At 45.3% G+C, this 22,586-nt stretch overlaps 2 protein-coding genes across 2 annotated transcripts; one reads left to right on the plus strand and one right to left on the minus strand.

Annotated features, from left to right (window-relative positions):
- Positions 1-1,829: 1,829 nt before the first annotated feature.
- On the plus strand, positions 1,830-9,606 carry mrpl58 (mitochondrial ribosomal protein L58). The gene is made up of 4 exons (XM_069923013.1): positions 1,830-1,977; positions 2,337-2,419; positions 2,942-3,111; positions 9,400-9,606. The coding sequence occupies exons 1-4, from the start codon at positions 1,845-1,847 to the stop codon at positions 9,482-9,484; spliced, it is 471 nt and encodes a 156-aa protein (XP_069779114.1). The 5' UTR covers positions 1,830-1,844; the 3' UTR covers positions 9,485-9,606.
- Positions 9,607-19,509: 9,903 nt separating this feature from the next.
- Positions 19,510-20,442, minus strand: LOC138756894 (probable G-protein coupled receptor 139). The gene has a single exon (XM_069923286.1). The coding sequence runs from the start codon at positions 20,440-20,442 to the stop codon at positions 19,510-19,512; it is 933 nt and encodes a 310-aa protein (XP_069779387.1).
- Positions 20,443-22,586: the final 2,144 nt, after the last annotated feature.

The following is a 22,586-nucleotide window of genomic DNA, read 5'->3' on the forward strand; positions in this document are numbered from 1 at the left end:
ACTCTATTGGACTTTGCAACGACACAATAAAGACTTTTAAACTCTAGTAGTTTCTTGCGAAGCACTTAATAAATGTCATTCAAACACCTTAAGGACTTTTATCTTGTCTGTAATCACTTACGTGTTACAATCCTGGCATGCGACCTTCAATTGTGGTCGTCTAATTTGTCCGATCTCCAGTTCTTACTGACAATCATAAAGATTTTTAAAAAAAAGAGAATTTTGTTAAAACAGGCTTCTCTGGACCTTTTTATCAGCCGGCTGAGATGATTGTCAGAAAAAACAGAAACCGTCGTCCAGTGTTCACTCACCCATCACGTCGGGGTCACCAAATTGTTAGGTCTGCTTTGTTCATGAATGAGTGAGACAAACACCAGGCTGAGTCGAAATCAGGGTTCTTTGTTCTTTATTACCGGATTGTAACACTTGCGACTAACAAAGTTAGTCGGAGAATGCATTCTGCCGTTATCAGCAAAATGGTGATTTTTTATACCCTTGGATACATGCTTAGAACATCATCATATCATTACTTGTCCAATGACTAAAACTGTTGCTATCCTTTCCCTGCTAGCTTCCTGCCTCTCAATCCATCAATGTCTCTCTTAAACTGTTGCTATCCTTTCCCTGCTAGCTTCCTGCCTCTCAATCCATCAATGTCTCTCTTATCTTGTAAGTACAAGGATGCATTCTGTTACTCCTTAGTACTGGGTGACTCCTTCTCCGGTCCCATCTCATGATGTTTTACCTTACACCGCCCACTCCTGACGGCCCAGCCGCCCGCCCACTCCTGACGGCCCAGCCGCCCGCCCACTCCTGACGGCCCAGCCGCCCGCCTATCCGAACTCCCAATGCTTCAAACAACTTGGGTACTTATTGCGGCCAAATGTTGTATGATGGTAAACAGTCAACTCCTAAACTTTACCCAAAACAATTGGTTAGCAAAATTCGACTATTACATTAGTATATACTATTGTGTATATTTTGATTATTGAAACAAATACAAATTAGCAGTTTAAAAATTACATAAATGAATAAATATTATTTATGTGTATTTCTTAATATTTATAAAAAATTGTAACAAAATGTGCATTTGAGAGCAAAAATGTGTATATAATACTTTTTCATGTCTTACAGCTCTCAAACATCTGAAGTTTATTGTATATGGCTCTTAAGTTAAGCAAGTTTGGCCATTCCCTGCTCCAGTGTGTGACGTTTTCACTCTGGGAGACAGGTTCTGACTGTCTAACCTTTCAACGCATCACATAATTTCATAAACTTCTCTCAAGTCCTTAACCTCCAGGGAATAACCCCCTCCAATCCAGGCCACATTGTGTGAACGTCAGCACCCTCTGCAGGGCCTTCACTTTATTCGTATCCCCTCCAATCCAATGGGTGGATACTCCACTCATTGTCACTGGGTAGCACTGGCATTTTGTGATGTGAGCCTTGCTGGGCAGTTCTGATGAAGTGGTGCCTGCAGGTAGATTGGCCAGACTGGGTTACAGCAGATTTTCTCCATTAGTGAACCAGATAGGTCTTTTACAACAATGTAATGTTCTATTGCTAATTACTTATTTTTAATAATCCCAAATTATTTATTGAATTGAATCCCATAGCTGCTGAGGTGAGATTTGAGCTACAATTTCTGAAATGTTAATTTGGATCGTCACTATGATCGTCACCAATCCTGGGTTGCCTCTCAACAGCCCTGAGGGAGCACTTTGACAAGGATGGAAAAGGTTCAGGGAGATCATTCACCAACACCTTCTCAGGGGCAGGGATGAGCAAATAATGTCAGCTTTGCAGCTTAAGTCAAGAATGTTAAATGCTAGGTGTGTTTGGAAATGGAATTGTTTGGGGAGTGTTTATCATTGGTTTACCCCTTGAGCTGTGACAATGGTTTTGTGTGTTCCTCAGACCGACTCACAGTGACATATAGTCGGAGCAGTGGGCCTGGGGGACAGAATGTTAACAAAGGTAGGGAAATCACTTCCTGCATCATTTTCCTGATCTACCACTGACCCCTCTTTCCCATCGCCCTCCGTCTTCTTCCCTGCACCCACCCCACCCTCCTTTCCCGCCCTGCCTCCACCTCCTTCCCCTATCCTCTGGCCCTTCCTCTCTCCTCTCCCTGCCATCTTTTCATTCAGATGCCCGCCTGTTTTTAATTGTACATGACGAAGGGCCTGTGCCTGAAACATGAGTTGCTCTTTACTTCCTTTGGATGCCTGACGTGCTGAATTTCCCCAGCAATTTTGTACATTGGATTTGACCCCAGCATCTGCAGACTTTCTTGTTTAACTGTCTAATTTCGTTGCTGTTGTGTGTTTTGCCAGTGAACACGAAGGCAGATGTGAGGTTCCATGTAGCAACTGCAGACTGGCTCTCGGAGGAGGTGCGCAGTGTCATCACTGCCAAGGTGAGCTGACTGATCACATCCCTGAAGCTCCTTGTCCCCTCTGCTTGACAGCACTAGCTCTTCCAGCAAATAGCAGCCAGGGCCAGAGAGCAGTTTGTAATTTCCTCCTCACTACAGCGTTTGGCTGGGTTTACCTGGAGAGATAGCTGCGGCTTTGCTTGGGCTGCTCTCTGGGTGGGTGTTGGCACGCTCACTGGGCTGGCATGGAACTCTTGCTCTGTGTGTTTCTCTAAACTGGAGCTGTTGGACCTTTCTCCTCAAAGGGCAGTGGGATCAGCTGTCTGAATGTTACCCAGGATTGAGGTTACAGTTAGGTGTGCCCTGAAGGTTGGTCTCAGGTCCTACTCTTCCTCCATTGATCGAGGATTCCATCTTCCATGCCAGTCGACTTCAGCTCTCAGCACCATGTGACCACCTCTATCCATTCTCACCCTTCTGCATTAGTACTGCGCTAACATCATCTCCCTCCCTTCCACCCTCTTGTTCTCTCTTTGTCTCTCACTCCTTGCTCTCCTCTCTCAGTATCAGAATCGAATCAATCGAGCGGGTCAGCTGATCGTTACCTCAGAGGTGAGCAGATACCAGATGAGGAACCTGGCTGACTGTCTGCAGAAGATTCGGGACATCGTGACAGCCGCGCAAGAAAAACCACAGCCGCAATCCAAAGAAACAGCTGAAATGCGAAGAATGAGGTAATGTGACAAGATGAGGAAGGGATCTTGTGATGGGGTGGAGGCTGTGAGGGTTTCTCCCTCCTGTGGGGTAGTTCCCATTGTCAGCTTGCCTCTGGAGCAGATGCTCATCTGAACAGGGACCCTCATTGTTGAGGCACTGCTGGAATGGTGGGCATTCTTTGGGATGAGTTTTTGAATCCCGGCCCTGTTTGCCCGTTTGACTCTATTTCAAAGATCAGCATCAGAAATCTACCCCAACATCTAACGAAATTGCTGCTGCTTGGGAGTTTTAGAGCATTTTCCTGTTACCACTGTATAATGTGTCAGTGATATCAGGTCTCATGTTACTGAATTGTAATTGCAGGGATGGCCATTTCAGGGAGGAATTTTGTTATCTCTCTGTGGAGTGACATTGACAACTGATGACTAGACACTGGCCTGGTTCACCTGGTTCAAGATTTTTCCATGGAGCTATCTGGATCATTTGGCGCCCCGGGAAGGGGGGGGTGGGTGGGGCGTGTCCGGGAGGGGGAGGTTATTCATTGACCCATAACATCTTGTGAATCTTTTCTGCATGTATTACTCTGCAAATGCAGGCTTACTAATGTCTTGTACAGTTGTAAAATGATGTTCCTTATCCTCTACCCTGACCACTGGAGGCAAGCATACTAAACTCCTTCTTTGCCACCATCACTCCCCTATGTCACCACTTTCAGGGAACTATGAATCTGTACACCAAAATCTCTCTTTGCCAACACTCCCCAGGGCCCTACTATTCACCGTGCAAGTCATGCCCTGATTTAATAACCAAAGTGTAACAACACACACTTGTCTCAGTTAAATTCCATCTTCCATTCCATGGCTCATTTTCCCACCTCATAGAGATCCTATTGTAATCTCACATAACCTTCACTATCCAGTACACCACCAATTTTGGTTCCATCGGCACATTTACTAACCATGCCAATTATGTTATCCTCCAAATAATTAATTCTAAATGAGAAACAGCCTGTGGCACACCACTGGTTCACAGTCCTCCAATCTGAGTAGCAATGCTCCCACTACCTCTGTCTCCTACCAGCAAGCCACCGCTAACTGTTTGGTCAGCTCACCCTGGATCATTGCAACCTGACCTTTCCATCCAGCCTATCGTGCAGGAACAAAGTCTTGCTAACCTCAATATAGGCAACGCCCATCTCCTCCTTATCAATATTCTAGGTCACTGCTTCAAAAAAGACATGATTTCCCACGCACAAAGCCATGCTGACTGTCCCCCATCTATCCTTGATCTTTAAGGGTTTTGATCTTCCCCTAGTTATACTATTGCATTTAATATGCTTAAATTTATATTTTAAAAAAAATTTAAACAAACAGCATAATAACAGGTCATTTCGGCCCACGAGCCCCTGCCGCCCAATTACACCCAATTGACCTACACCCCCAGTAGGTTTCGAATGGTGGGAAGAAACCAGAGCCCCCGGGGAAAAACAAACACAGACACACAGGGAGAACTCCTTAGAGACAGCATGGGATTCGAACTCCAGTCCTGGTTGCTGGCGCTGTAACAGCATTGCACTAACCGCTAAGCCAATCAATATTTTAGGTGGTTAGATCTATTTCTTAATCTGTTAGAATTGCTTAGGATTCTCTTTAATCTTGTTGGCCAGATCCATCTTCTATCTCCCTGTATCCTCCTTATTTTCCTCTTAAGTGAACTCCTCCATCTTTTATGCTGATCAGAGGATTTGCTTGATCTCATTTCTCTATAATGGACATATGCCTCCTCCTTCACCTGAGTTTCAATAGCTCTGGTCCAGGGTTCCCTAATCCCTACCCTTCACTCTTAACAGGAATGTGCTGTCCTTGAATTCTCTCCATTTCTCTTTTGAAAGCTTCTCATTTTCCAGATCCCCCATTACCTGCAAGCATCCTTTCCCAGTTAATCTCTGCCAGTCCCTGTCCAATGCCTTCACAATTGCCCTTGTCTCAATTCAAGACTTGAATTTGTGGACTAATCCTATCTTTCTCCATAACATTTTAAAACCAACAGGGTTATTAACTGATAACGTGCTCCCCCACAGCATCTCAGTCACTTGCCTCGTTTCCCAAGATGAGGTACAATATTGTGCCGACTCAAGAGAGCTATCCACTTATTGTAGAAAACTCTTTTATTAAATTCCACCCCATCCAAGCCCTTGGCACAGTGAGAATCCCAGTCAATATGAGGGAAATTAAAGCCCTCTACTATTACAGCCCTGTAATCCCTAGAAGTGCCTGTGATCTCCTACACATTTGAAACAGAAAATAGGAGCAGGAGAAGGTTATTCAGCCCTTTGAGTCTGCTGCACCATTCAGCATGATCGCGGCTGATCTTGTAACCTTAGTCCCCTATTCCTGCTTTCTCTCCATGCCCCTTGATTCCTTAAATCAATACAACTCCAATTAGAATATAATCTAATGAACTGGGTTCATCAACTTTCTGCAGTTCCCAACTCTCTGAGTGAAGAAGTTTCTCCTCATCTAAATGGCTTCCCTCTTAACCTTAGACTGTAGAGAAGTCCCTTCTTTCCACTAAAATCAAAATATTGACCACCAGTATTTGTACCTGACACCAGCCTTTCTCATAATGGCAGCCCCTGAAGTCCTACAGCACAGACCGACCCTTTGGTCAACTTGTCCATGCTGACCAAGTTGGGATTCTGTGCTATTCCCATTTGCTTGTATTTGGTTCATGCCCTTCCTATCCATAAATCTGACAATTGGAATTTTTTTTATTGTGCCCCCTTCTACATCTTCTGGCAGCTTGTTCCAGATACGGACCACTCCCTGAGTGTAAAAATTACCTTCAGGACCCTCTGAAATCTTTCCTCATTCATCTTAAACTGATGCCCTTTAGTTCTATAATCGTTTATTCGCTTTATCTCAGCCCCTCATAATTTTATAAACCTCTGAAAGATCACCCCCTCAAACTCCTTGCTCTAGGGAATTAAATCTCAGTCTATCCTTTAACTCATCCCGGTAACATCCTGGTGAATCTTTATACCCCTTCCAATTTATTCATGTCCTTCCTCTGGCTGGAGGACCAGAACTACACACAGTACTCCGAGTGTGGTCTCTTCAACACCTTATACAGTGGAATCACGAGTTCCCAACTTGTGTACTCTATACTCTACCCAATGAAGGCCAGTAGCTAAATTCCCCCAAAATTAGCCTTCCTAATTTGGGACTTCTGAACCAGTCCCATCTTTCTCTATAACTATTTTAAAACTGATGGTGTGATGGTCACTGTTCCACACCATTTTTAAAATTTAAATTTAGACATACAGCACATTAACAGGCCATTTTGACCCGGTGGCCCAGGGGAACACCCACACAGAGACAGGAGACACTGTCTCCTTACAGACAGTGCGGGATACGAACCCTGGTCCCGATTGTTGGCGCTGTAAAGGCATTGCGCTAACTGTGCCTCCCCAAGTTGCCCTAAGTTCCCGAAGAGGGGGTCAAGTGTTGCACCCTTTCTCAGAGGGCCCCGCAATACATTGATTGAGGAAACTCTCTTGAACACACTTTACAAATTCTACTCTGTCCAAGCCCTTTGTACTATTGGTCTCCCAGTCAATATTCAGGAAGTTCCAATATTCTAATACCCTAATAGAACCATAGAACATGGCAGCACCGAAAACAGGCCATTTGTGCCTTCTAGTCAGTGCCCACCATCATTTTGCTAGTCCCACTTGTTTCCTCCCATTCCATAACTCTCCAGACCTCACCCATCCATGTATCTATCCAATTTATTCTTAAAACACAAGATCGAGCCCGCATTCACCACATCAGATGGCTGCTCGATCCACACTCCCACCACTCTCTTGAGTGAAGATCCCCTAATGTTCCCCCTAAATCTTTCCCCTCTCATATTTATCTTCCCCAGTCTAAGTGGAAAAAGCCTATTCACATCCACTCTGTCTATACCTCTCATAATTTTGTAAACCTCTATCAAATCTTCCCTCATTCTTCTTTACTCCAAGGAATAAAGTCCTAGCCCATTTAATCTTTCCCTGTAGCTGAAATCCTGAAGACTCAGCAACATCCTAGTAAATCTTCTCTGCACTCTTACAATCTTATTGACATTCTTCCTGTAGTTAGGTGACCAGAACTTCACACAATATTCCAAATTTAGCCTCACCAATGTCTTAAACAACTTCAACATAACATCAAATCCTATACTCAATACTTTGACACCACCTTCAGAGAACAATGTATCTGTATTCCCTCCTTGATGAATGGCTCAAGCCCGAAACGTTGGTGATGTATCTTTACCTTTGATACATTAAGGCACAGTTTGACCTGCTGAGTTTCTCCAGCATTTGTGTTTTTTTCACTTAACCACGGTGTCAACAGAATCCTGTGTTTTACTATCTATATTCCCAGATCTCTACTCCTCCGCACTCCTCAGTCCCTCTCCAGTTCCGGTGTAACCCATCCCTCTTGTACAGGTCACCTCTGCCCTAGATCCAATGAACCCTTGCCCCCTTTCCCAGCTTCTCAGCCACACACTTATCTGATTGTGGCTCCGGAAGTAATCCTGCGATGACTGCCCTGAGGTCCTGCTTTTCCATCTCCTTCCTAGCTCCCTAAACTCACTCCTCATTCCTTTCCCTTCCCATGTGCACAATGACCACTGGTTGCTCCCTCTTTAGAATGATCTGTACCTGCTCAGAGGCACTCTTGACACCAGCACCTGGGGGGCGACCCCCCAGCCTTAGGTCTCGCATTGTCACAGAACCAGAACCTCTTCTCTGCCCTCCCAAACTATAGAGTCACCCATCACTACCGCTCTACCTGGCTCCAGCTTTTTCTGCTGAGCCTTAGAGTCTGTCAAGGTGCTATTGACCTGACTGCTGCTGCTGCCCCTTGGGAGGCCACCTCCCCCCAACAGTATCCAAAGCCCTATACTGAGGGGAATGGCCACAGGGATCCTGCACTGTCTGCCTCCCACTACCTTTCCCATAGAACACTGCAGCATGGAAAGAGGCCCTTCAGCTTTTATAGTCTGTACTGAACTATTTTGCGGGCTAGTTCCACTGACCTACATCTGGACCAAATCCCTCCGTACCCCTCCCATCCATATACCCGTCGAAACTTTTCTTGAATGTCAAAATTGAACCCATATTTACCAATTCAGCTGGTAGGTCATTCCACACTCTTTTTCTCTGTTAAGAAGTTCTCCCTAATGTTCCCTTTAAATTTTCCCCTTTCATCCTTAATTCATGCCCTCTAGTTTTTAAAAAAAAATCTTACCTAACCCCAGTGCAAAAAGCCGGCATGCATTTACTCCATGTATGCCCATCATAATTTTGTATACCTGTATCAAATTTCCCCTCATTCTCTGATGTTCCATGGAATAGTTCCAACCTGTTCAACCTTTCCCTGTAACTCAGCTCCTCAAGTCCCGGTAACAATCTTTTTAATTCTTTCAATCTCACTGCTATCCTTCCTGTAGTTAGTTGACCGAAACTGCACATAATACCCCAAATTTGACCTCACCAATGTCTTGTACACTTCCCAGTGGTCACACAGCTGCCTACACTCTGCATCCTGCATGTGACCACCACACTGTAACTGCATCGACCACCATCTCCGAGTTTGCAAAACTCCTGCTCCAATTGCCAACTCAGTCAGTCAGAAGCTGCCCTTGGGTACACTTCCCACAGGTACAGACATTGGCGATTCTAGACACCTTCCTGATGCCCCACATTCTGCAAGAGGAACACCCCACTGCCCTGACTGAGAGCCCCACTGTACAAAGCTGCATGTGTATCTACTTAGTCTTTTCACCAAAGTCTCAGTACTCGCCCTCAATCGGCGCAGAGCTCAAGTGCTAAATGCTCTGCTATGCCCACTCTCCTATTTATGGGCTGCCATGTCTCTCCCAGAGGCTCCCTGAACACCTGATCTGCTTCCCTTCATGCCTCAGTCGCTTTTTAAGCCCTGCTTGTGCTGCTGCACTTGGTTTCTCAGGCCAATGCACGCTGAATCCACCTTGTGGGTGATGGCAATGAATGAGCAGGTGACCCTCTCCTTCCTGCTGATTAGCTGGGTCAGAGAGGTCCCTCGTTACTATCCTCAGTTGACTAACCGGCTGCAACTCAATCTTCATATCAGCATTGAAATGCCTGTGTGCAGGAGCCCTGCAAGGCTCCATGGGTGGGGACCGGGGCAGCAGGGTTTATGGGGTGCTTCTGTGATGGGAAAGGTGGGCAAGACTTAATGAATGACCACTGTACTGATGAATCGGGGTGCTTGCAGGGTGGAGAACATGCACCGGGAGCGGCTGCGGCAGAAGAAGATTCATTCCAGCATCAAACGGGAGCGGCGGGTGACAGTGGACTGAGATGTCACGTGGAGTAGTTGCCTGAAGTCTAGGGTGGAGCCCTGCCTCTGGGTGGCAGCCTTTCCACCTCAGTTGTTTCGTATGAGCCAGAAATAAAGTCACTGGAGTCCTTTTATGCAGAAGATCTCTGTCATTGAAATCCTTTCAAGATAATATCCCTGAACCAAAATCATCAACTGGAGAGTTTTTTCATCAGTGTTAACATTGATTTATTTGGAATGTGAGAGCTTGGTGTGACAGGACTTGCTTGATCTGGCTGCAGGCATTTACATTTCACACTACTATTGAATACACTGCAGCATTTCAACCCAACAAATGCAGCGTTACATACCTGAAGGTCCTTGGCCCTGGGAAACATTACTCAGAATGGAACCAGGTTGATTCACGAAGGAACAATGTATAAATTGTTAATGCGGCACCTCAGATGGATGATGTAATTGAAATGATAGAATATTGCATTTAAAAAAGGATGTATAAAATAACAAAGTTGGAATATAATGATGGATGAAAAGTTTTTAACAGGGTAATGATCATGCCACAGGTTCATTCAGGTAGATGGATGACCTCTAGAACAGGTTTTCTTGACAGACACAGCATGCATTAAGGAAGGGCAGGACATGCTTAACCATGAGACAAGGATGCATTGAGTTGGAGATAATGTATTAGCATGGCTAGAGGATTGTTAACCAAACTAAGGCAGAGAGTTGGGATAAATGGAATGTAGATTGTCAAAGGAAACCAACAGTATCCCTGACAACTTCGTCTGTGAGAAGTACATCTAACTGCAACTCCTAACAAACCATGTCAGGGAATTGGAGCTAGAGCTGGAGTTGGATGAACTCTGGATCATTTGGGAGGCTGAGATAGACAGGAGTTACAGGGACACACTCACACCTCAGAGGCAGGAGAAAGGTAGCTGGGTGAGAGTCAGGAGCGGGAAAGGGAACAGGCAGGCACTCGAGGGTATTTCTGTCCCCATTCCCCTCAATAACACATATATAGTTTTGGATACTGTTGAGAAGGATGATCTACCAGGGACAAACTGCAGCGGTCAGGTCTCCGATGCAGAGTCTGGCCCTGTGGCTAAGAAAGAGAGGGAGGAAAACAGGTAAGTTATAGTGATAGGGCAATCAATAGTGAAGGGAACGGATAAGAGGTCCTGTGGACAAGATAGAGAATCCTGGATGGTATGTTGCCTCCCAGGTGCCAGAGTCCGTGATATCTCAGATCGAGTTCGAGGCATTCTCAAGAGGGAGGGTGAAGAGCCCGATGTTGTGGTCCATACAGGGTCCAGTAGCGTGGGTATGAAAGATGATGAGGTTCTGCAAGGAGAGTTCAGGGAGTTAGATGAAAGGACAGGAAATCCAGAGTTGTGATCTCCGGATTGCTACTCGTGCCATTTGCTAGTGAAGTTAGAAATAGGATAATGCAGTGTAATATGTGGCTAAAGACATGGAGCAGGAGGGAGGGCTTCAGGTTTTTGGATCATTGGGCTCTCCTCCATGGAAAGTGGGACCTGTGAGACGGTCTATATCTGAACTGGAGGGGTTACTTATATTCTAGGGGGGATTTGCTAGTGCTGCTCCGGTGGGGGGGTGGGGAGGGGTTTAAACTAGGTTTGCAAGGGGGATGGGAACCAGAGTGCCAGAGCACGTAATGGAGTGGAGAAAGAAGACATTAAGACTGCATATAAAAATAGAAATCAAAGAGTTGTTTGTGGTGGAAATAATGCATCTATTTCAATGCAGTTGTAGGAAAGGCAGATGATCTTAGAGCATGGATTGGCACTTGGCCATTAATGAAACTTGGTTACAGGAAGGGCAGGATGAGCAGATCAATATTCCGGGGTTCTGTTGTTGAGTGGCATTGCTCATCAGACAAAATATCACTTTTGTTTTCAGACAGGACAGACCAGAGGGCTTGGCTACCGAGGCTCTATGGGTGGAGATGAATGGGAAAGATATGACCACATTAACGAGGTTGTATGATAGATCATCCAATAGTCAGCAAGAATTGGAGAAGCAAATCTGTAGAGAGATAGCAAACAGCTACAGGAAACGTGAAGTAGGAGATTTTAATTTTTCATATATTGACTGGGATTCCCATACTGTAAAAGGGCTGCAAGGCTTAGTTTTTCACATGTTTTTTCTAAATCAATACATTGAGGTACCAAATGGAGAAAGTGCAGTGCTAGATCTATTAGGGAATAAGACCGGACATGTGACAAGAAGTATGTGTTGGGGAACAGTTTGAATCTGGTGATCAACATTAGTATCAAGATACTTATGAATAGGGATATGGGTCTGGTCCCAAGGTTGAGATTCCTAATTGGACAATGGCCAATTTTGAATAATGAGAAAGGTTCTAGAAAGCATGGATTTGGGATAGGTTGTTTTCAGGCAAGGATGTGCTTGGTAAGCCAAAGGCCTGCAAAGGTGACATTTTGAGAGTACAGAGAATGTTTCTGTCAGGATTAAAGGCAAAGTTAACATGCGTAAGGAATCTTGGTTTTCAAGGGATGGTGGGAATCTGGTTAAGAAGGGTATAGCAGATATAGGCAACAAACTAATGAGGTACTTGAGTATAAAAATGTAGGAAAAAACTTAAAAATGAAGTCAGGAGGGCTAAAAGAAGACATGGCTTTTGCAGACCAGGTACAGGAAAATCTAAAGGGCTTCTACAGGTATATTAAGAGCAAAATAATGGTTTTCCACACTCCTGAATGGTTGAAGGGCCTTTTTCTATGCTGTAAAGTTCTATGGGTGTTTCTCTGGTTGGTAATCTGGTGACCAGAGTTCTGCAGGGTCGCTACTGGGCCCGCAACTCAAACGAACTGGAAGAGGGGACTGAATGTAGTGTATCTAAGTTTGCTGATGGGACTAAATAGAGTTGAAAAGCTAATTGTGCAGATGATGTAGAGTTGAGATATATAAATGGGTTCAGTGAAGATCTGGCAGGTGGAGTGCAATGTTGGTAAATGCTTAGGAAAGAAAAATAGTAAATTAGACTCATTTAAATAGTGAAAAATTGCAGTATGGTGTTTTGCAGAGGGAGTTGGGAGTGCTTATGCATGAATTGCAGGTACAACAGGTTATCAAGAAGGCAAATGGAACATTGGCCTTCATGGCTGGAGGGATTGAATTTAAGAACAGGGAGGTCTGCTGCAACTGTACAGGTTAGGCTGCACCTGGAGTACTACATGCAGTTCTGGTCTCCTTACTGGCTTTGCAGGCAATGCAGAGAAGGTTCATCGGGTCGAACCCAAAAATGAATGGGTTAGCTTAAGAGGAGAGATTGAGTCGCTGGAGATTATATTCATTGAAACTTAGAAGGATGGGGGGGGGGGGGACCTTTTCGTAACATACACGATTATGAAAGGCTAGTTGTTTCCACTGGTAAGTCAGACGAGAACAAGGGGCCATATGTTCAAGATTCAGGGGAGTCATTTTAGGACAGAGTTGAGGAGGATTTGCTTTTCCTAAAGAGTAGTGAATCTGTGGAGTTCTCTGCTTAAGGAAGCGGTAAAGCTGCCTCATCAAATATATTTAAGGCACAAATCTTTGAAGAATGGGAGAATTAAGGTTGCCGGGACCAGGCAGGCAGGTGGAACTGAGTCTCTGATCAGATCCACCATGATCTTATTGAATGGTCAAGCAGGCTTTATGGGCCAGATGGCCAAATCCTTCTCTTGTGAGGGTCAGGAGGATGATGCAGGAGAACCCCGTGGCTTCTGACGGTTGGGTAACCTCAGTGGAAAATGGCAGCAGTAGCTAGATCAGAGGCACTGCCTGTGGCCCTGCTGTAAAGCAGTATGGTGCATAGTATAGGCATCCAGCACATTTTAGTCAGGGGCATTGACAGGTGTTTGTGTGCCTGTGGGTGAGACTCTGGGACTGTATTAGCTTCTCTGGTGCTAGAGTTGGGGATGTCCCGGATCAGATGCAGGACATTCTAAGCGGGCCAGGTGTGTTCTAAATTGGTACTAATAATCCAGGGATGAGGTTCTGCAGAGAATTTATGGAGTTAGGCAGTAAAATTAAAAGACAGGACATCGGGGTGGTGTCTGTAATCTTGGGGATTCTCCCTGTGCCATGAGCTAGTGGGGCAGGGAATAGGAAGATGGGAGAGTTGAATGTGTGGCTGAGAGACTGATGCAGGGGAGGTGAGGGTGCTTTAGCTCGGATCATTGGGCTCTCTTTCAGGGAAGGTAGGATCTGACAGAAGGTGCATGTTACACCTGAACAGGGAAGGAAGGGGGAATGGGGAACCATTATCCTGACATGGAGAATTGCTTGGGCTACCAAGGAGGGTTAAATGGTTTGGCAGGGAGGTGAGTCCCAAAGTAGCTATCTTGGAGACGGGAAGGATGAGGTGGATATGGGAGCAGGTTCAGTGGAGAAGAGGTTTGTGGAGCAGGGGAGATTCATGTTTGGGGTGGATTAACTATGGTATAAGGTGTTGGGGGGGGGTGGGGGAATGTGGGGAAATATGGATGAGGGGAGCAGGACTGTTCCAGGGTATAGACACTAAAGGTGAGATAGGAGGGGGTGAGAGATCATAAGACAGGAGCACAAATGGCTATTCAGCCCATCAAGACTGCCCTGCTATTCAATCATGAGCTGATCCATTCTCCCACTTAGCCCCACTGCCCAACCTTATTCCCCAAAATCTCTTGCCCTGGCTAATCATGAACCAATCAATCTCTGTCTTAAATACTCCCAATGATTTGGACCCCTCACAAGTGCCTGTGACAACAAATTGCATAGATTTTACCACCCTCTAGTTAAAGAAATTTCTCCGCATCTCTGTTCCAAGTGGATGTCCTTCAATCTGAAGTTTTGCTCTCTGTCCTAGACTGTCTCACTGTGGGGAAACAGTCTTTCTACACATGCACTGTCCATCTCTTTCAATGTTAAGAATGTCTCAATGAGATTTAACCCCCCCCACCCACCCCCTATTCTCCCAAATTACAATGAGTACAGGAATTTAGAGGAGGAAGGGTTGAACTGTTGATCAGGGAGAACATCACAGCAGTACTAGGATATTCCTGGGGAACTGTCTGGTGAGGTTGTGTGAAGGTGGTGCCAGATGTAGGCTTTGAATGAGTGCTACATCGGAGTGAATCCATCCCACCCCCAGCCGGTAACCAGGGCCAACGCGGCCTGTGGACCAAAGTGAGTGGATGGGCAGGTGCCCGATCTTCGCCATGCTGTCTGTGAGGAGTCTGCAGAAGAGCCCACAGCATTAGACCTGATCATTCTGGGCCTTGCCAAGGGAATGCTGGGGTTGGCGAGGCTTCCATCTGCCCCCAGGTTACCGTGGAGTGACAGGCCCTTCGGCCTATCATGTCTGCTGACTACTCCCCCGGACCCTCGGCTGCTGTTGGCCTGCCCAGTCAGGGGCCCTTCTGCAGATGAGCTCTTCAAATGGGGGCCCTGGCAAAGCGACGGACAGTTACCCCAGCATCCAGCCTCAGGGACCGGACAGTCACCGGCTTCTGGGCCTCTGCACAAGAACAGTTCTGGTTGCCATTAGCCAGGTCTTGGTGTTTGCTGCACTGAGACCTGGTTAGCAGAGAACTCACAGGACACCGTTATCTGACCAGAGGGTTTCACCATTCACAGGCGGGATCAGAACTTGGATTCTGGCAAAGAGAGATAATGAGGTGTGTGGTTTTTTTTGTTAATACTTGGTGGTTCATGGATGTTGGATGAATGTTGACTTCCTGCTCTACTGCCTTAAGAGGAAATTTTGATTAAATGCAGACCCTTCTATCTACCCCAAGAGTTCTCATCAGTGAATCTCACTGGAGTTTGTATTCCTCCCGATGCCAGGCACTTGCGGAGCTGCATGATGTCAGTAAACGAGACAGCCCACCCCGACACACTAAAAATCATAGTCGGTGACATTAACCTGGCCTGTGTCAAGAAAATCCTGCCCAATTACCAACAGCATGTAACCTGTTGTACCAGCACACTCAATCACTTCTACACTAAGATGAGGAAGGTCTACCATTGTCTCCTGAGACCACATTTTGGAAAATTGGATCACCTGGCTGTGCTCCTGCCTTCATACAGACAGTGCCTAAAAAGAGGCGCTGAAGATCAGGACATCTAGAAGCTGGTCACAGAAAGCTGAAGAATGTTTACAGGACTTTTGAGTCAGCAGATTGGGAGGTGTTCAAGGACAGCTGAGAAAGTGTGCGTGCTTGAATTTATGTGTAAGCGTGGGAGGGAGAGGGGGGATGGAGCAGGTACATGTGGAGTGGTTTGCACCTTCATGCCATTACACCAAGACCCCATTCTCTAAGTCTGGGCAGTAGTTAATGTGCAAGGAGGAGCCCAGGCTAAAAGGAACCACACACAGCAACATCCTGTCCTCAAGAGGAAATGTGGATCTGGAGACCCAGGAGAGACCTGTCTGTTGCCAGAGCTTGCAAGCTCCCACACTTTGTGTGAGGGAAGGATGAGCCGCTGGTGTGGGATTCAGCAGGTCCTAGAGTGAAGTGCTAGATTAAAGAACAAGTGGCTTTGTGAGAGGCAGGTCATAGCAAAAAATTTTATAAATATATAAAATGGAAGAGGGTGGCCAGAGTTAACATAAGACCCTTGGAGGATGAGAAAGGAAAACTGGTAGCAAAAAATGAGGAAATGGCTGAGGTATTGAACAAATATTTTGTGTCAGTCTTCACGGTGGAAGACACGTCCAGCATGCCCAAGTACGGAGTTAAGGATGCGAATGTTGGGGAGGGCCTTGATAAAATAGTTGTTACAAAGGAAGTAGTGATGGAGAAACTAATGGGACTAAAGCCAGACAAATCACCTGGTCCTGATGATATGCATCCAAAGGTTCTGAAGGAAATGGCAGAAGTTACAGTTGATGCATTGGTGGTCATATACCAAAATTCCTTGGATTCTGGGCAGGTCCCGACAGACTGGAAGACAGCAAATGTCACACCACTTTTTAAGAAGGGATGTAGGCAGAAGACTGGAAATTATCGGCCAATTAGCTTGACGTTTGTAGTTGGAAAAATGCTTGAAGCTGTATTTAAAGATGAAATAGTGAAACTTTTGGAACGTAAGGGTTTAATCAGGCAGACGCAGCATGGTTTTAGAAAGGGAAGATCTTGTTTGACAAACTTGTTAGGATTCTTTGAGGATATAATGGGTGCGGTGGATAGAGGGGAACAGGTTGATGTGTATTTGGATTTCCAGAAAGCGTTTGATAAGGTGCCGCATAAGAGACTTATCAGTAAGTTACAAGAAAGTGGAGTCCAGGGAAGTATATTGAAAATTGGTTGTCTGACAGGAGGCAGAGAGTCGGGATGAATGGGAGTTTTTCAGGTTGACAGAGAGTGGTAAGTGGGGTGCCGCAGGGGTCAGTGTTAGGCCCACAACTGTTCATCATTTACATTGATGACTTGGAGGAGGGGACAAAATGTGGTGTAGCCAAGTTTGCGGATGACACCAAATTGAGTGGAAGGGCAAATTGTAATGAGGATGTGGAGAGTCTGCAGAGGGATATAGTTAAGCTGGATGAGTGGGCAAAGGTCTGGCAGATGGAGTACAATGTTAGTAAGTGTGAGGTTATCCACTTTGGCAAGAAAAATAAAAGAGCTGAATATTATTTAAAGGGTGAAAACTACAGTATACTGTTGTGCAGAGGGACTTGGGAGTGCTTGTGCATGAATCACAAAAAGTTAGGTTGCAGGTGCAGCAGGTTATTAAGAAGACAAATGGAATGTTGGCCTTCATCGCTAGAGGAATTGAATTCAGGAGTAGGGAGGTAATGTTGCAACTGTATAAGGTACTGGTGAGACCGCACTGGAGTACTGTGTCCAGTTCTGGTCTCCATATTTGAGGAAGGGTATACTGGCTTTGGAGACGGTCCAGAGGAGGTTAACTAGGTTGATCCCTGGGATGAAGGGGTTGACTTATGATGAATGATTAAATCGTCTAGGATTGTATTCGCTTGAGTTCAGAAGAATGAGAGGAGATCTTATAGAAACATATAGGATTATGAAGGGTTTGGATAGGAAAGATGTAGGAAGGTGTTTTGAGCTGGCCGGGGAAACTAAAACGAGAGAACACAGTCTCAAGATTCGGGGGAGTAGATTTGGACAGAGATGAGGAAAAATAGTTTTTCCCAGAGAGTAGTGAATGTTTGGAATTCTCTAACCAGGGAAGTGGTTGAGGCTGCTTCATTAAACATATTTAAAATTCGGTTAGATAAATTTTTACATGATAGAGGAATTAGGGGATATGGGGAGAAGGCAGGTAGGTGGAGTTAGGTCATCAATTAGATCAGCCATGATCGTATTGAATGGCGGAGCAGGCTCGATGGGCCATTTTTGGCCTCCTGTTCCTACTTCCTATGTTCATGTAGAACAAGCCTGATTTGAGATTTTCAGCAGGTGACAAAACACATTAATGAATATGGGTATATGCATTTTAATAAAGCGTTTGATATGTTCAGGTCATCTAGAAAGCCATGAGGCATGGGCTCAAAGGAATCTTGACTGCATGGATTTGGAAGAGGTTAGTAGCAGATAGGATGTATGCTGTCTGGAGGTCAGTGACACGTGGTGTTCATCAGGGATTTGTTCTGGGAACCCTGCTCTTTGTGATTTTTTTTTGTAAATGACTTGGACGAAAAAGTGGAGGGTGGGTCAATAAGTTTACTGATAATACCAAGATTACAGGAGTTGTAGATAGTCAAAACATTTGTCATAAATGACAACAGAATATGGATAGGATGCAGAGTTGGGCTGAGAAGTGGAAGATGGAGTAAGTGTGAAGTGGTGCACTTTCAAAGGTCGAACATGAAGGTGGAGAATGTAGTTAATGGCAGGATTCTCAACAATGTGGAAGAATAGAGGGATTTTGAGGACAATGCCCATAGATCCCTCAAGGTTGCCATGCAAGTGGTTAAGATGGCATAATGTGTGTTGGCCTTCATTGGTCGGGGGATTAAGTTCAAGAGCTATGAGGTAATGTTGGACCTCTATAAAACTCTGGTGAGACCACACTTGCGGTATTGTATTCAGTTCTAGTCTCCTCATAAAAGGAAGGATGTGGAATCTTTAGAGTGGGCGTGGAGGAGATTTACCAGGATGCTGCCTGAATTGGTGAACATGCCTTATGAAGAAAGGCTGAGTGAGTTTGGACTTTATTTTGGAGTGAAGAAGGTTGAGAAGTGTCTTAATAGAGGTGTATAAGATTATGAGAGGCATAGATAGGTGGACAACCTGCACCTTTTTTTTTCTGGGGCGATAAACATCAACTTAAGGTGAATTGAGGCAAGTTTAGGGGAGATGTCAGAGGTAAGTTGTTTTTTTTTTAATGCAGTGGAGGGTGCCTGGATGCATTTCCGGGGTTGGTGGTGGAGGCTGGTACAATGGCTATATATAAAAGACTGATGTAAGACAAATTAAAGGTTATGGGGAATGGTTAGATTGTTGTGGAATCGGTTCACATTGGTCGGCACAACATTGTGGGCTGAAGGGCCTACAATGTTCTATTGTCTCTTCTAAGATTAGATGGGGAATTGTCTTCGAGGAGTGGTGTTCATCAGTGGTGAGCTGGTCCCCATCCACAACTAAGGAGTCAGCAGCGAAAACTTCCTGACACTTTATCCCACCAGGCCAATAGGACACATGGGAAGATTTCCTTTATTTGCCAAGGCAGAGATAAAAAGGTCAAGAGGTCGTGTTGTAACTTGTGAACTATGACCTGGGCCACAGTCCGAGTACAGTCTCCATTCTGGTCAGCCCATGATTCAGGCATGAAAGGTGACACCAATGATACCACCATGACTAGAGGCAACTTTACCCCATTAATGCCCCAACCCTCCCACCCAATGACCCTGGATCCCTGGGGGCATCTGCAAAGACCAACACATAGAAAGGTTCGCCATCATCTGTCCTGTTCACCCTGGGTGCCCATGGTGGCGTTTGGGCAGGTGGGGAGCTTCTTCCTCAGCCTGGCACAGTGCCAAGGGGATGAATGGCCTGTGATGTTCTGATATCACTTGACGAATTGCAGAATCCAGTGGAGTGGGTAAGTGATGCCTCTCCTGAGCTCAGCACGGAATGGGGTTTGGGTGACAGTGTAGATGAAGGTGTTTGTACAGGAGCTCAGCACCTGCAACATGTCTCCTGTGCTCTCCGCCACCATCCCCATCACGTTGTCCACGAACGAATAGGGCACCAGGCGGTGGTAGATGTGAAACAACACTTTGGTCGTCCACAGTAGAATGAAGCTGCCGGAGATGGTGAAGAGCAAAATGAGCGACCTCCTGCGACTCTGGAGCTCAGTATCCTTGGTCCCCTGCCGTGTGAGCCTTTGGCGGCCTCTGCTGACCACCAGTACGTACCTGACAGTCAGCGCATTGAAGAGCAGGATCAGGACAAAGGGGATGCAGGGGGTAAGCAGCAGGTGCAGGACCTCATAGGATGCCCAGGTAGCTGAGTGGTAGAAGCTGGGCTTCTCCTGGCAAGCCCAGGCCACCCCATTGATGACATACTCAGGTTCATAGACAAAGTACCAGGGGATGCTCTCGAGGGAGCAGAGCAGGCACAGTCCACCGATGACCACTGTCGCCACCCTCTCGGTGCAGTACCTGGCCTTCAGCTTCAGGCAGCAGATGGCCACAAAGCGGTCAAAAGTGAAGGCCATGGTGAACCAGACACAGCTCTCAGTGGCAGCCGACACCAGCACCTCTAGCAGGCAGCATGCGGCCCAGGTGTTGAGCAGGGAGTGGGGGAAGTAAATCAGACGCATCATCTTCAGAATGGGGTCGCTGATGATGACCGTCAGAGCTCCGGCCGCCATGGCCACCAGGTAGCGGGTAATGCAGCGGGACAGGCCGCACCTCCCGCGCAGGAGCACTGCGATTGCCACCAGGTTCACTGCGGGAAGGACGGGACATGTCAGCAACTGGGACCTCTCCAATATCATAGGCAATTATACATACATACACACCCCTCAGGCATGAAGAGGAGCATGTGTGGACAGCAGATGTTGGGTTGAGAAGATTTAGGGATATAGGAGATGATGAGAACTGGGCCATAGAACACGACAGCACAGGAACAGGCCCTTCAGGCCACATGCCTGTGTTGAATACAATGTTTAAATAAAATCCACTGATAGCACTTGACCAATAGTCCTTCATCCCCATCCTATTTCTCCATCATTTCTAAAAGCCTCTTAAACACTGCTGTTGTGTCCATTTCCACTGCTCCTCCTGGCACCCCATCACTCTAAAATATTTGTACCACACATCTCCCTTAAACTTACTCCCTCTCACCTTAAAAGCAGGTGGTGTGTGACGCTTTTGCCTTGGTGAAAAAGATTCTGACTACCCTATAGATGTTACACCTCTATCAGGTCCCAACTCAGCCTCCAACTCTCCAGAGAAAACACCCGAAGTTTATTCCAGCTCTCCCCATGACACATATCCTCTAAACCAAGCAACACCATCTAAACCTCTTCTGTACCCTTTCCAAACCCTCCACAACATTACTGTCATGGGGCGAGCAGAATTGCGCACAATATTCCAAGTGCGGCTTAACCAGTTGTACATAGCCGCAACATAATTCTAACTATACTCAGTGCCCCGCCTAATGAAGGGCCCACCTTTTTTCTTCAACATCCTATCTACTTATGTGGCCACTTTCAATGAGCTATGATCCTGGACCTCCAGACACTTCGGTACACCAATACTTTAAAGAGCCCTGTCATTGACTGTACATATTCCCCTGATATTTGACCTCCCAAAGTGCACACCTCACTATTTTCTGGATTAAATTCCATCTACCATTTCTCTGTCCTTATCTCTAACTGTTGATTCTTTGATAGCTCTCTACACTGTCCACAACTCCATCAATCTTTGTATTATGTACAAACTTACTAGCTCACCATTCCTACTTTTTCACCCCTGGAGAATGCTACTGATTACAAGCCTTCAGCCTGAATAACCATTCCACCACTAACCTCTATCTTCTATGAGCCAGCTAATTCTGTATCCAAACTATCAATTCCCCATAGATTCCATGCATCTTCACCTTCTGGAGGGACGTTGTCAAACCCTTAAAGTCCTTGTAGACAATATTCTCCAGACCACCCTCAAATCATCTCAAATAACTTGATCAAATGGTAATTCATTAAAAAAAAATTTTTTTTTCACACTATAAACCACATTGATAAAGATACATACATTTTCGTTTTCAAATATATACAGTGTCATTTTCTCCCCCCCTTCCCATCCCACCCTCACTACCTCCCCTCCCATTCATTTAAAGTTCAGAATCTAAGATACATTAAACCCATCAAACAATGTTGTCACTCAATAAAAATAAACAAGAAATTCCACTGAGTCAATTCCTTTCATTCCATTCTCCTTCTGTCATTTTAAGTGGTAGATGTCCCCGGTAGGTTTTCTCTATTGTGTTTCATGTATGGCTCCCATATTTGTTCAAATATTGTAATATTATTTCTTAAATTAATTTTTAAAAATTTTTCACACTATGAACCATACTGACCAAAATACACACAAACATTTCCCTCTTGTATATACACAGTGTCATTTTCTCCCCTTTTCCCCCCTCCCTTCCCTCCCTCCTTCACCCCCCCTCCCCACCCACTCAACGTTCAACATATATGAAACATTAAACCCATTAAACAATGTCATCACACAATGAAAATAAACAAGAAATTTGTGTCATCTACTTTTACATACTGGGTCAGTTCATTTCGTCTTCTTCATCTGTCATTTTAGGTGGTGGAGGTCCGTAGTAGGACCACTCTGTTGTGTTCCATGTATGGTTCCCATATTTGTTCGAATACTGTGATGTTATTTCTTAAATTATATGTAATTTTTTCCAATGGAATACATTTATTCATTTCTATGTACCATTGTTGTATTCTCAAGTTATCTTCTAATTTCCAGGCTGACATAATACATTTTTTTGCTACAGCTAGGGCTATCCTAACAAATCTTTTTTGTGCACCATCCAAATCAAGTCCAAATTCTTTGTTTTTTTATGTTACTTAGGAGGAAGATCTCTGGGTTTTTTGGTATATTGCTTTTTGTGATTTTATTT

This window comes from Narcine bancroftii, chromosome 3 (genome assembly GCF_036971445.1).
Source record: "Narcine bancroftii isolate sNarBan1 chromosome 3, sNarBan1.hap1, whole genome shotgun sequence".
NCBI classification, from domain to species: domain Eukaryota; kingdom Metazoa; phylum Chordata; class Chondrichthyes; order Torpediniformes; family Narcinidae; genus Narcine; species Narcine bancroftii.